This window comes from Coenobita brevimanus, chromosome 33 (assembly GCF_032717465.1).
Source record: "Coenobita brevimanus isolate Jiangsu-jjx chromosome 33, ASM3271746v2, whole genome shotgun sequence".
Lineage (NCBI taxonomy): Eukaryota > Metazoa > Arthropoda > Malacostraca > Decapoda > Coenobitidae > Coenobita > Coenobita brevimanus.
This window is the reverse complement of record NC_136986.1, coordinates 18,299,824-18,314,896: the sequence shown is the minus strand read 5'-3', so window position 1 is coordinate 18,314,896 and position 15,073 is coordinate 18,299,824. Positions and strand designations below refer to the sequence as shown.

Below are 15,073 nucleotides of genomic sequence, written 5' to 3'. Positions count from 1 at the left end.
TGGAACTGGACAATCACTGGTATGGCATCCACCACCACAGGAAACACAGATTCCAGGAAGGCCTGCTGTGCACGGCGGCAAAATTGGCTGACGTGTCCATATCCTTGACAGTGGAAACATTTCTTTGGGGTGGGCATGTATGGCTTCACAGGAAGTGACAGGCAAGCCAGCTTCACAGTAGTAGGGAAGGTCAACCTGTTGGAAGTCAGGAACAAGGTAAAGGAGTTGGGGTCAGGACACCATCGATTTTCTTCTACAGTCGCTCAACAGCTACCACACCAGAAGATCTGAGTTCCTCGAACAGCTGTGCCTCTGGGTAGCAGAGGAGGTCACGTGAAAAAACTACACTTTTCATCGTTAAAAGTGGTATGCCTAGCACAGGCAACCGCAGCACCAGAAAAAGAAGTCAGAGCTTGTAAGCAGGCACTCTCTTCTGGGGAGGACACCTCAGTAACGATGCTTCCATCCCTTTGGGAACAGATCTTAGGTTTCCTACTGCAAGCTGAGAGGGTACCATGGTGAAGATTGAAAATGTCAATACCTAGTATTGAGCCGCCAACAGGGTTCTTCATTGCCAAATACTTTGCATAGGATTCTGGAACCATGTCTTTTGGGCAAAACCCCAAAGCCAAACCAAACAGACGTGCCCCCTCCTAGTCCCAGTAGGATGCTGGGGCGGAGAAGGAAAGTCTCCAGGGGTCTGGAAAGGCTCCAGAGTGGCTATGAGTGGAGGATCCTACAGAAAGTCCAGGGACAAAGGCCATGTTGTCAATATTTTTATTTAAGGACCCCATACATGTTGCCAAAAAATCTTCATTCTCACACCCCTCCACCCACCATGGAGCCCAACAAAGGGAGGTCTTATGCCAGGGACAACACCACTGTGACCCCAGATGCAGCAGGAGAGTATATGTGGGTAACCACCAGCAGACCTGGGCAAGGGTGACTCCAGGACGATAGGAACCACCAGGCCTCCCAGTGCTCACTTGCCCCTAGGCAACGGATGACCAGCTGACTAACTTGATCAGGCCCAACCAGGCCACCCATCTAGCCAGAACAAGGGACCAAAGAGGTGTAATGCTAGCTGCAGGGCACATGTGCAAAATCACTCAACCCCCAGGACTCGCGTTTCCCAGCATTATGGGACGCCATGCATGGCTAACATATGGGAAGGCAACAGTCCCGCCCTAGATGGCAGATGTCTAGGGACTAACATCACCAGCAGGCCTCCTTCACCAATGATGTAGGGGGTGCTTGGTCCACGAGGCCAACAGATGCCGAATCCTGCAAAGGTAAACACACCTCCAGAGCAGGTGGCACTGCCAACCATACTTCAAGCTCCACCACCGTGTCAAGGTGACCCCCACTCAGTGGGGAGAGAAGGGAGGGCTTTCCAAGAAGAAGTACTACCTCATAAGGTCTTACGACCTGTACCTCAGAGGTACCATGAATGAACTTACCAGGTTTAAGTTGTTACTTAATTAGTGAGAGGAAAGTATAGCAGAGATGAAAGCTCTCTCCACCCACGTCCTCCACCTGCGAAACGGGCACATGAAAGGAACTACACCTAATGCGAGGGGAAAAGGATAGGCTATGAAATAGGAAGACATATTCAATCTACCATAATGTCAGGTCTGGCATAACCCAGATTTGCTCTGTTGAGGAAGTGTCAACTACCTGTGCTGGTAGATGATTCTGGACATAACAGATCTTATACGTGAATAAAACAGTTTAAACGAAAAAGTAAAGAACATGTACAAACTGCTTGCTAATATAAGGGTAGCATTCACATATATAAATGAAGACATGCTGAGAAAGATAATAACATCATTCATCAGACCAACTTTGGAGTATGCATCAGTAGTCTGGAATCCACATCTCAAAAAAACGTATAAGACTGAAAACGAACAAAGTCTACAATATGGGCATCAAGGTTAAGGGACCTAAGCTGTGAAGAAAGACTCGAAATGTTAAACCTACCAATATTAGAGGAGGGAATGAAAAGGGGAGACATGATTATTTTATGCATCACAGGAAAAGAGACAACAGATGTAAATGAGTGTATAACCTATGGGTAAGCAACATTAACCCCTACACCGCGGGCATGTTTACCGATGTTTTGCGTGTGCTGCGGGGTTATTCGGGCTCCGACAGACTCTCAAAAAATATTTGCCAAAAATCAGTTATTAGTCCTAGAATATTAAAATTATATATGCTTATGGCACATACCTTCAGCTTTCTCCTGGAATGTTTGTTGAGCCTTTGTCAGTTACCGTAGGACTTGTGGAGACCTCTGAAGTTGGGTAACGAAGTCTCCACTTTACACTTCCCGACAACCCGTAATATGATTACCACAGCCAGATATTAACACTATAAACACTACTCTATGATTTTCAAGTAGTTTGGGATCCATACTCCAAAAAAAAAAAAACTGTGAAAGCAATGAAAATTATGAGCGCGTCTGACCGCTGCACTTGCGCTAGTTCGCTCTTGGTACTCTGTCATTTGTTATTCATAAAACCCCTCACACTTTATATTTCTATTACTATATAACACTTATATATATCTACAGTCTTTATCCATAAGTTTCCTTCAGTAGTATTAGTTTATTGTCACTATAGGGATTCAATTTCTTTCAGTAAAATACGTAGCATTCACTTTCTCGTCCTGTATACTGGCATTGAGAGTGAATGTCACTTTCGTCTTCACTCTCATAACTCATAGTATTCAGACATGCTATAGTGAAACTTTCACTTTCATTACTCCTAGGGTATATACTCGTATTCTTATAATACTACTCATTTACATTTCTATTTACGTTCTCTATTTTATTTACATTATTTACATTTCTATTTTATTTACACTGTGTTATGCACTGTCACTTGAAGTAACTTATAAAACTATTTTCCATTGTTCACGTATATTTACATTCATTACTTTCACTTGCTGTTTACACATTATTTACACATTATTTACAATTCCACTTGCACTGTTTTACTCAATAGAAAGATCGTAGTCACTCTTTTATCAATTGTCAGCCCTTTACCTCTTTCCACACGAGGTTTAGTAGGGGGTAAAGGTCACAGGGCCCTTTGCATGGGGGTGAAAAAAGGCCCTGAAGTCAGCAAGAGGATGAGCCGTACCTCCTCTTCGGAAGATGAGAGAGAACTGATAAAGGAGGGCCGGCCCGGGTTGAGGCCTACTTGGGGGTTATTCAGTACTACCAACGTAGCTCTTGAAACAGCTATGTATTTCACTGAAATGATTGGCAGGAAATCTAGACAATACATTATAAATTAGGTAGTTCCAGGTGAATGTAAATATCATTTAGGCTTCTCCCTTCCCTCCTTATATGTATATTTATTACGAAAATAGATTATATGGCATATTTCAAGGGGAAAAAACAGCGAAAATTAGCGAACGAGTGCACGTGAGGTGTTGTCAGGTGATAATTAGCCAATTCCAGGTGTATGGCACTCTCACTTACCTTATTTCTTTCTTGTATATATTATTTGGTATAAGAATAGGGCATAGGGCTTATTTCAATGGATGAAATCAGTGAAAAATTCCAGGGAAGATTTACTTAGCATAGCACGGCTGGGCAGGCGAGAGGATAGTGTAATGGAGGGGGGATAGGAAGGGGAGTCAAGAACGGGGAGAAATGGCTAAATTGTCAACAATGGATGGGAGTACAGATGAGATTAGGAGTGCTGACTAGTGTTGGACATTGGCAGTACTGATAGATGATACAAGCCCCCACTTGGAAGCCCGGGTGAATTCAAAATAACACAGAATCACAAAAGCGACGCCCCACGGTATGATCCCTTGCTCCCAAGCGTCACGAAAGTGACGCCCCGCGGTTAAGGGGTTAAGTGGACATTGCAGAAAACTTTACAGAGAGGTGATAAGAACGGAAGGAAATTCAGTTTCTCAAGTAGAGCAGTTGATCAGTGGAATGCACTATCCAATAAAATAGTGTGTGTCAAAATAATTAATAAATTTAAAGATATGTATAGGTTTAGAACACGGGACAGTACGACCTGGACTCATTCCTGTAAAGATACACACACACACACACACACACACACACACACACACACACACACACACACACACACTCACACACACACACTCACACACACACACACACACACACACACACACACACACACACACACACACTTCTTGTTAAAACCGGACAATAAAAATCAATACCTGTCTGTGGCATCCCAGTTCTGTTTATGGGTCTGGTAACAGTGTGTGTTATAAAGAAGTATGAATATCAACCTCTAATAACTTAATTATGTTAAATAACTAGCATGCAATGAGAGAATCTTATTGTCTAGCTATCTATCTATCTATCTATTGCCAGACGCCTCAAACCCGTTCGGGGTGGCCACAAACAAATCGCCTCCACGTCGCCCTGTCCCCCGCCATTTCACTGCCCTGCTCCCAGCTCACACCCCCCTCTCTCATATACCTCTCCACTCCATCCCTTCATCTCATCCTCGGCCTCCCCCTCCCTCTCCCCCCTCCACCTCACTCACATACACTCTCTTCGTCAGTCATTCACCCTCCATCCTTCTCCATATAGCCAAACCACCTCAGTGTATTCCTCCTAACGCTTCCTATCACATCCACATCCACACCATAATGCTTCTTAATATCCTTATTTGTCAGCCTGTCCCTCCTTGTGACTTCACAGGCTCCTCTTAAATAACTCATTTCCACTGCTCTAACTCTGGACTTGTGCCCTTCCAACAACGTCCAAGCTTCACTTCCATACGTTAGAGTTGGTATCACAATACTGTCATTTAGTAACTTTTTCACTTCCATGCTCACTTCCCTGTTTCTTGTCACTGCTTTCAAGGAATCAGCAACCTTTATTCCCTACTGTACCCTTTCAAGCACTTCACCCTCCAAACCTCCAACCTTACTCATCACACTACCCAAGTACTTAAACGTACTCACATTTTACAATTCCTCACCATCTAACCTCGCTGTACATTCACTGACTTCACCTCTCTCAAAGACCATCACTTTACTCTTCCCTACATTCACCTTTAGATTCCGTTTCTTACACACTCTTCTAAACTCATCCAACAAGCCTTGTAGCTCCCCTTCGTCTTCACTCAACAATACAATATCATCTGCAAACAACAGTACATGGAGTTTCCAAAAACTACCCTCTCTCACCATGGCCACTCCAACATCCACTACCCTGCCTTGTACCTCTTCTATTACCCCATCCATGAACAGATTGAACAACCATGGAGACATGACACATCCTTGTTTCAACCCAACCTTCAAAGAGAAAAATTCACTTAGTTCACCATCCACACGCACTGAAGCCTTAGCACCATCATACATACTCTTCACAGCATTCAACAACTTCCCATCTACTCCATATATTCTTAATACTTTCCACAATCCCTGTCTATCCACCCTGTCATATGCTTTCTCCAAATCCATGGAAGCCGCATACAACTTCTTTCCCTTCCCTAGAAACTTTTCCACTAAAGATCTAAGAATGAATATCTGATCTACACAACCTCTTCCCTTCCTAAAGCCTCCCTGTTCTTCTCCAACTAATTCCTCTGTTCTTTCCCTGACTCTGTCAATAAGTATCCTACCATACACTTGTTCTATTATACTAAGAAGACAAATGCCCATATGATTACCACACACTTCTTTTTCCCCTTTTCCTTTGTACAAGGGAATAATTATACCTGACTTCCAATCTTCCGGAACTCTGCTTTCCTCCCAGGCCAATCTGCACATCTTCCACATCCATTTGACTACTATCTCTCCCCCATGCTTCAACATTTCACCACACACTTCATCAATTCCTGGGGCTTTCCCCAATTTAACTTTCATCATTGCTTCCACAACTTCTATCCTACTGAGTTCGTCCTGTCTTCTCACCTCCCTCCTTCTCCCAACAATTCCCCAGCCACTTATACTCGCATCACTTCCATCCTCTATGTTCAACAATTCCTTAAAGTATTCTCTCCATCTGCTCACTTTTTCTCCCTTCTCCACTAGTAATCTACCATTTTGATCTTTCTCTCCCCTGCTAACTTCACTTCCACCCTGTCTTACTCTCTTCACCTCATTCCAGAACATTCTCTTACAGTTCCTCCAATTAACACTCAAATTCCTTCCAAATTCCTCATCCAATCTCTTCTTACTCTCTCTAACTAATCTTTTTACCTCTCTCTTTCTTTCTACATGTAACTCTCTCTTCCGCCTCTCAACTTTTTCCACGCCCCTATTTCTCATCCATTCATTGTATGCTTTCTTCTTTTGTGCCAAAGCCTGTCTCACCTCTTCATTCCACCATGCTGTTCCTTGCACCCCCCTCCATCTTCCCTTCATCCCACACACCACGTCACATGCTGCACATATTTCTTTTGTGAATATCCTGCACACACCTTCCACGTCCCCCATCTGGTCCAATTCATATTTGCCCAATCGTTCCTCCACTTCCCTCTTATATTCTGCCTTTTTCTCATCCTCTTGTAATCTCTCCACTCTCCTTGCAATTACTCCTTCTTCCCGTCCTTCCCTTCTTCTATTACTCCATCTTATTTGTATCTTGATTGTGTCCACCAAGAAGTAGTGGTCAGAACCTCTATAAACTCTTGCATCCATTACACATATTCATCATTTCATCCACACACACATAATCAATCATTGCTTTCCTTTCATTCAGTTCACCACCCACCCTTCTCATCACTCGCCATGTATACCTGTGGATCATTTTGTGCCTGAAGAGGGTATTGGCTATCACTAACCCCCTCCCAGCACAAATGTCCACCAACGCACTGCCATTCTCATCTATCTCAGCAGGCACACCCCACTCACCAACTATTCCATGCACCTTCACATTCCCTACTTTACGATTCATATCTCAGATCAAAAACACTCTGTCATTCCTTCCAAACTTTTCCATGCTCACTTTAACGTTTGTCCAGAACTCTTCTCTCACTCTGCTTGCACGATCTTGCATTGACACATACGCGCACACAATCGCCCACATTTGTATTCCAACTTTCAACTTTACCCACACAATCCTTGACCCAACTGATCCATACTGTCTTATGTTCTTCTTACATCTTTTACTCACAACTATACACACTCCTTCTTTTGTCCACTCATTCTCACCTACTCCTGCACATATACCCCATCCATATTCCCATTCTCTCACACTCTCACCTCTCTATTTAGTTTCAGTTACTCCACATACATCAATATTGCACCCTCAAGCACCTGGACAATCTCTCTTTCGCCTCATCATTCGCACCTCTTACATTCCATGTTCCAATTACCATGTCCTTTGTCCGGTCCTTGGTGGTCATCTTTTGGTCAGTCCTTGTCCGAGCCTTCTTGTTTGTCTTTTTAGTTAGTTGTTTTCCAGGGAGGGGCACTGACCCTCCGCCAACCCTTTAGTCGCCTTGTACGACAAGCAGGGATACTGGGGGAGTATTCTTGAAAAAAAAAACTACCCCCAGGGGTAGGGGGGTAAAACAGATATATAACTGATATAATTTTGTGTTATTTTTCTCTCAGCACTACCTAGTGATTAAGTTACTTTTATTATAATAGCCTTGTTACTCCATCTGAACCAGTTATTGTTAACCCTCCAGTGACGATTCTACATGAAACATTAACCTGCCCCGTCCCAACCGATTTTCCACCACTGACTCCCCCCCAGTCCTGACCAATTTTTGAAAAAAAAAAAAAAAAAAAAAAGCTCAAACCTCCACTTTTGGTGAGAAACATCGAAAACTCATAGAGAAATTGCTCACCTGAGGTTTAAAATATTGAATACAGGTAGCAGTACCTCTTACCTTACTGGGTTTTCTGTCAGGCTGGCTCCAAAGAAAACGAGTTCTGTGAGATGGTAACTATTCCACACCAATCATAAATGATATTTATTTATTCATTTGGTACGAATTTATATGTAGTACGAGAGTATATTGGTTTTCACACAGTAATATAGGCAATATAAGCATTGTTTTACTCACCAAACACATCAACATACCTGACCTTTCTTGGCGACATTACCTGATCATCATATCTGACTGTTTCTTCCTCTAATGCTACATAAACTTCGTCCTCCACATTGTCATCGATTGGGGAATCACTCTGGCCTTGAATTTCGTACTGTGGCACGACATGTCTTTACTGGCCAGGTGAATTGCTGAGGCAATGGCGTGCTGGGGGAGGGGGGAGGTCATGCGGGGTAAGGCATTGTCGCTGCCTGGCACCTTGTAGAAGAAGGTGTCCTGTGTATACATAGCAAAAATCACTCACGAAAGTTGAAAATTGTGCAAATTAGAGACCTTGCAATTGATGCGCGTCTACAGTATATATGTCAACGGGACTAACAGTGACAAAATGTGTGGATGTATATATACGTCAATGGGACACGGCGGGTTAATGTCCACACGTTTTGTCACTGCCAATCCTGTCGACGTACATAAATGCGAATCAATTGCAAGGTCTCTAATTTGCACAATTTTCAATTTTCACGAGTGATTTTTGGTATGTATACACGTGACACCTTCCTCTACAAGAAGCCAGGCAGGGACAATGCCTTACCCAGCATGACCTCCTCCTCCTCCCTGCACGTCATTGTCTCAGCAATTCACTTGTTATCAGTGACCTGGACAGTAAAGCCATGTCATGCCATGGTACGAAATTCAGGGCCAGAGTGATTCCCCAATCAATGACAATGTGGAGGACAAACTTTACATGGCATTAGAGAAAGAAACAGTCAGAAATGATGATCAGGTAATGTGGCAAAAAAAGGTCAGGTATGGTGATGAGTTAGTGAGTGAAACAATGCTTATAATGCCTACATTACTGCTTGAAAACCAATATACTCTCGTACTACATATAAATTCGTACCAAGTAAATAAATAAATACTGTTTATGAGTGGTGTGAAATAGTTATCCTCCCATAGAACTCGTTTTCTTTAGTGCCAGCCAGTTAGATAACCCAGTAAGGTAAGGAGGTACTCCTACCTGTATCGAGTATTTTAAACCTCAGGTGAGCGATCTCTCTATGAATTTTCGATGTTTCTCACCAAAAGCGGAGGTTTGAGCCAAAAACAAACATTTTTCCAAAAATGGTCAGGATTGGGGGGAGTTAGTGGTGGAAAAGTGGTCGGGATGGGGCGGGTTAAAGAACGTCGATGGGACGCTGCGAGTTAAAGTATGTGGTCAGCCGGTGATTGTCTGTTATTGATAATCACTCCTAAATCCTTTTCCCTTTCTGATGTGTGTAGGGTTAAATTTCCTAACTTATAGTCCCAGTCTCGTCTTTTTTTTTTTTTCTTTTATAAAACTTTTTTACATGACATCTGTCCACACTGAATTCCACTTGCCATCTATTGCTCCATTCATGAAGCTTATTTAATTCCTCTAAATAGCTCTATGCAAGAGTCTGTGTTTCTAATTTCCCTTTGCCTTTTTGCATCATCAGCAAACATATTTAGGTAGCTTCCATTTCCATTTTTTTAAAATAGAGAATGAGTGGAGGAAGGAAAAACAAAGGAAAAAAAAAAAGTCCATGTGCCTAAAGGCATCCTGCATTCATAAAATATTTATAACAACTGGATGTTGCCATCTATGTCATTTTTATATATAAAAAACATAATTGGTGCCAGCACCGTGCCCTGTGGAACTCCACTTGTCACTTCTCTCATTGATGAGTAATTTCCCCTTAGCACTGCTGTCATTTCTCTTTTACTGAGAAAATCTTGCATCCAATCGTACAGTTTACCTTGGATTCCTCCTTGACTGTACAGTTTCCATAAAAGTCTTTTGTGTTGTACTCTGTCAAATGCCTTCTTGAAATCCAAATTTATGCTGTCTACCCAGCCATCTCTTTTTTGTATCATTTCTGCAAGTCTGTCATAGTTACTTAATAGGTTAGTGACACGTGATTTTCCCTTGCTAAAATCAAACAGTCTTTCTGTTATCATATTGTGTTTTTCCAGATGATTTACCCAAATTCTTCGTATCAGTTTCTCTAACGTCTTGCTTACGACACTGGTCAGTGATACTAGTTGGTAGTTCAGTGGATTTTGTACAGTATATTTACTTTCTTGAAAAGGGGGACAATGCTTTATTTCAAATATATCATGTAGCTTTCCTTGTCTTAACCCGCCCCATCCCGTTTTCTGGGCAGTGGTACACCCCAGTCCCGACATTTTTGGACCTTTATTTTTTTTGGCTCAAACATCCGCTTTTTGTGAGAAACATCGAAAATTCATAGAGAAATCGCTCACCTGAGGTTTAAAATACTCAATATAGGTAAGAGTACCTCCTTACCTGACTGGGTTTTCTAACAGGCTGGCACCAAAGAAAACGAGTTCTATGGGAGGGTAACTATTTTATCCACTCATAAATAGTATTTATTTATTTACTTGGTACGAATTTATATGTAGTACAAGAGTATATTGGTTTTCAAACAGTAAAGTAGGCATTATAAGCATTGTTTCACTCACTAACTCATCACCATTCATAACCTTTTTTTCCCACATTACTTGATCATCATTTCTGACTGTTTCTTCCTCTAATGCTATGTAAACTTTGTCCTCCACATTGTCATCGATTGGGGAATCACTCTGGCCCTGAATGTCTTTATTGGCCAGGTCACTGGTAACAGGTGAATTGCCGAGACAATGGCGTGCAGGGGGGGGGGGAGAGATTATGTGGTGTAAGGCATTGTCCGTGCTTGGCATCTTGAAGAGGAATAGAGGAAGGTGTCCCGTGTATACATGCCAAAAATCACTCGCGAAATCACTCGCGAAAATTGAAAATTGTGCAAATTAGGGACCTTGCAATGTTGCCACATTAATTCACGTCTCCGGGATATGAGTGCACATCATGTGAGGACGTGAATTCACATCTCCAGGATGCGGCGGGTTAAGAATTCTCTGAATATTAATTGCAATGGAGTGCTTAGCTCTTTTGCATGTTCCTCTAATACCCAACACGAAATCTTGTCTGGTCCATTGGCTTTTCCCCTGTCTAATTTCCTCATCTCTTCCTGGACCTATTGTTTTGTTATACGTATTTTTGTTAACGTGTGGGCATACTTGTTCGTCTTCATCTCTTGCAAATCTTTTTTCATGAGTAAAAACTGACTGGAAATTTGTGTTTAGTACTTCACAGATATCTTCTTCATTGATACAGATTTTCCTCTCATCCATGATGGATTGTATATTATCACCCCTTCGTGAGCTGATGGGGTCCCTGTGGATCCCAGCATGTTTTTAAAATGTTGGCATTAAACCATTTCTTATTTTCACAACGTGGCCCCCCATGACTTATACTGTAGATTTTTTTTTTTAATACATGCACATAATATTTGAGCAAAAACTCTCGCACCATTTGGAAATGACATTGCAGTAAATGTTATTGGGGTCTGCCAGGACCACACCTGACCTTTTTTATTTACTGTGTATATTTTTTACAGATATTTCAGATTATAAATATTAAGGACAATGTTAATACCAGTATTAAAGATTTACTCCTCAATGGCGGTGGCAGAAAGTAACCAAGAAGAAAATTATTCAGACGGTGATTTATCTGTATCCGACGCTGATGATAAACATTATAAGGATAGATTTTCTGTTGTTTTCTCTTTGCAGAAGTCACTTTTCTTTGTATTTATGAGATAAGTACTGATCATTTTAGTTGTTTTCTCATAATAAAATTAGGTTTTCTTTATATTTGTGTAATATTTATTTTATGATCATGCTAATTCACTTTATACATGACATTGTTATCATGCTGAGAACCTGTTTCGAAGGACACTGACAATCAGGCATTCAAATAAGTGTTGGAGCAGTACTTCCATAATGAAAATTAAAAAAATTTTGATATAATGAAATACTTTTGTTAAAATAATAATAATAAAAAAAGGGACACTTGGTGGGTTTGCTTCACGTGCCATGTCCTGGGCAATATATGTATACATTTTTGTAGATATAGCTTCTTGCCTGTGGCAGAAATCCACCATTAAGTTTTAGGGTCTGCCAGGACCCCATTGGCTTTTAGCGTAACTTGGTAACCCCTGACCCAAGATAATTCTGTATGTAGTTGTAAAACAACTTCAGCTGATCAGTACTTTTATTAATCCCTTAACCACGGGGTGTCACTTTCATGATGCTCGGGAGCAAGGGATCTTATCGCAGGGCATCACTTTTGTGATTCTGGGTTATTTTGAATTTGCCCGGGCTTTCAAATGGTGGCTTGTATCATCTATCAGTACTATCAGTGTTCAGCTATACTCAGTTCTGCTAATGTCACCTGTATTCCCATCCACTGTTGACCATTTAGCAATTTTTCTCCTGTCCTTGACTCCCCCCCTCCTTCTCTCCCCTCCCACCTGACCAGCTGAACTGCACTACACAAATGCTGGACGGATTTTTCCACACATTTTATCCATTGAAATGTGCCCTTTGCCCTATTCTTATACAAAATAATACATAAAAGAAAGAGAAAAGGTAATTGATACTGCCATACATCTGGAATGGGCTAATTATCACCTGGCAACACCTCACTTACACTCGTTTGCTAATTTCCCCTGTTTATTTCCCCTTGAAATATGCCGTATGGCCTGCTATCATAATAAAAATACATATAAGAAAGGAAGGGAGAAGCCTAAGTGATATTTACATTCACCTGGAACTACCTAATTTATTATGTATTGTCTAGATTTCCTGCCAATCATTTCATAGCGTATATATTAGCAGCTGTCACCACGCTGACATTGGCAGCCCTTCACTGCCCCAAGGCAACAACATTCAGTTTAATGTCGTCTTTCAAGGTGAAACCACGTTGGATTCACGCCTGTCCAATTCCGCTGCTTTTTAGCCCAGTGCAAAGGGCCCTGTGGCCTCTACCCCTACTAAACCTCGTGTGGAAAGGGGTAAAGGGCTAAGTGACTGCCGTGGAACGTGAACTGGCTAACTTATCAATGAAAATGATGGACAGTGACTACGATCTTTCTGGTGACTCTAAAACAGTGCAAGTGGAAATGTAAATAATGTGTAAACAGCAAGTGAAAGCAATGAATGTAAATATAAGTGAACAGTTTTATAAGTTATTGCAAGTGACAGTGCATAACATAGTGTAAATAAAATAGAAATGAAAATAATGTAAATAAAATAGAGAATATAAATGGAAATGTAAATGAGTAGTAATATAAGAATACTAGTATATATACTAGGAGTAATGAAAGTGAAAGTTTCACTCTAGCATGTATGAATACTATGAGTTATGAAAGTGAAAGTGAAAGTGACAGATTCGCTCTCAACACTAGTATACAGGACGTGAAAGTGAATGCCTGGAGTGAAAATAAACTACTAGTACTGAGAGAAACTTATAGATAAATATTGTATATATAAATATGTGTAATAAAGTACTAGGAATATAAAGTGTGAGTGTCCTTGTAAATAATAAATGACAGCTCCGCCTGAGAATACCATCGGGGAACCAGCATGGGAGTAAAGGTCGTAGGTGCTCGTAATTTACATTGCTTTCACAGTGTTTTTTTTTTTTTTTTAAATATGGATTCCAAACTATTTGAAATTCATAGAATAGTGTTTGTAGTTATATTACCAGGCAGTGGTAACCATATTACGGGGTATTGGGAAGTGTAAAGTGGAGACTTCGTTACCCAACTTCAGAAGTCTCCACAAGTCCTACGGTACTTGATGAAGGCTCAACAAACAGCCCAGGAGAAAGCTGAAGGTATTTGCCATATGCATATATAAATATAATATTCTAGGACTAATAACTGATTTTGCAAATATTTTTAGAAAGTCTGTCAGAGAATGAATATCCTACCGGGACACGCAAGTCGAGCCAAAACAACCCCGCGGTTTAAGGGTTAACACTGTCTTCCCCAAACTGCCTTTGAGCTTCTCTCCTTATCCTTGCATAATCATTTCTTGCCTGCTTGTACTTTCATCAGTAGGATGCAAGTTGTGGAAACAATTAAGAAAGTGAAAATGGGGAAAGCCCCAGGAATTGATGGAGTGTGTGGTGAAATGCTGAATTATGGAGGAGAGATAGTAGTAGAATGGATGTAGAAGATGTGCGGCCTGGGAGGAAGGTAGATTCCCGGAGGATTGGAAGTCAGGTATAATTATTTCCCTGTGCAAAGGAAAAGGGGAAAAAGAAGTATGTGGTAATCACAGGGGCATTTGTCTTCTTAGTGTAATACGAATAGTATATGGTAGGATACTTATTGACAGAGTTAGGGAACTAACAGGAATTAGTTGGAGAGGAACAGGGAGGCTTTAGGAAGGGAAAAAGTTGTGTATATTAGATATTCATTCTTAGATCTTTAGTGGAAAAGTTTCTCGAGTTGGGTAAGAATTTCTATGTGAAAGTATTAAGAATATATGCAGTAGATAGGAAGTTGTTGAATGCCGTGAAGAATATGTATGAGGGTGCTAAGGCTGCAGTGTGTGTGAATAGTGAACTGAATTAATTCTTCTATCTGAAGATTGGATTGAAACATGGATGTGTCATGTATCCATGGTTGTTCAATCTGTATATGGATGGGGTTATATAAGAGACACAAGATAGGGCAGAGGATGTTGGAACGGCCCTAGTGAGAAAGGTCAGTGTTTGGAAACTCCCTGTGCTGTTGTTTGCAGATGATACTATGTTGTTAAATGAAGACGAAGGGGAGCTGCAAGGTTTGGTGGATGAGTTAGGGGGAGTATGTAAGAAACGGAATCTAAAGGTGAATGTAGGGACGAGTAAAGTTATGGTCTTCGAGAGAAGTGAAGTTAGTGAATGTACAGTGATGTTGGATGAGGAGGAAATGGAAAATGTGAGTGCGTTTAAGTACTTGGGTAGTGTGATAAGGATGGACATTTATAGGGTGAAGTGCTTGAAAAGGTACAACAAGGAAGAAAGGTTGCTGGTTCCTTGAAAACAGTGATAAGAAACAGGGAAGTAAGCATGGAAGTGAAAAAGTTATATGACAGTATTGCGATAGCAGCTCTAATGTATAAAAGTGAAGCTTGGACCCTGT

At 41.2% G+C, this 15,073-nt stretch overlaps 1 protein-coding gene across 1 annotated transcript in view; it reads right to left on the bottom strand.

Annotated features, from left to right (window-relative positions):
* Nucleotides 1-861: 861 nt before the first annotated feature.
* LOC145395811 (ionotropic receptor 93a-like) overlaps nt 862-15,073 on the bottom strand; it is a 53,359-nt gene continuing 39,147 nt past the window's right edge. The window contains exons 8-9 of the mRNA XM_080269343.1: nt 1,303-1,428; nt 862-1,047 (exon numbers count right to left, since the gene is read on the bottom strand). Coding sequence (XP_080125469.1) covers nt 862-1,047; nt 1,303-1,428 — 312 coding nt within the window. The remainder of the gene's footprint in view (nt 1,048-1,302; nt 1,429-15,073) is intronic.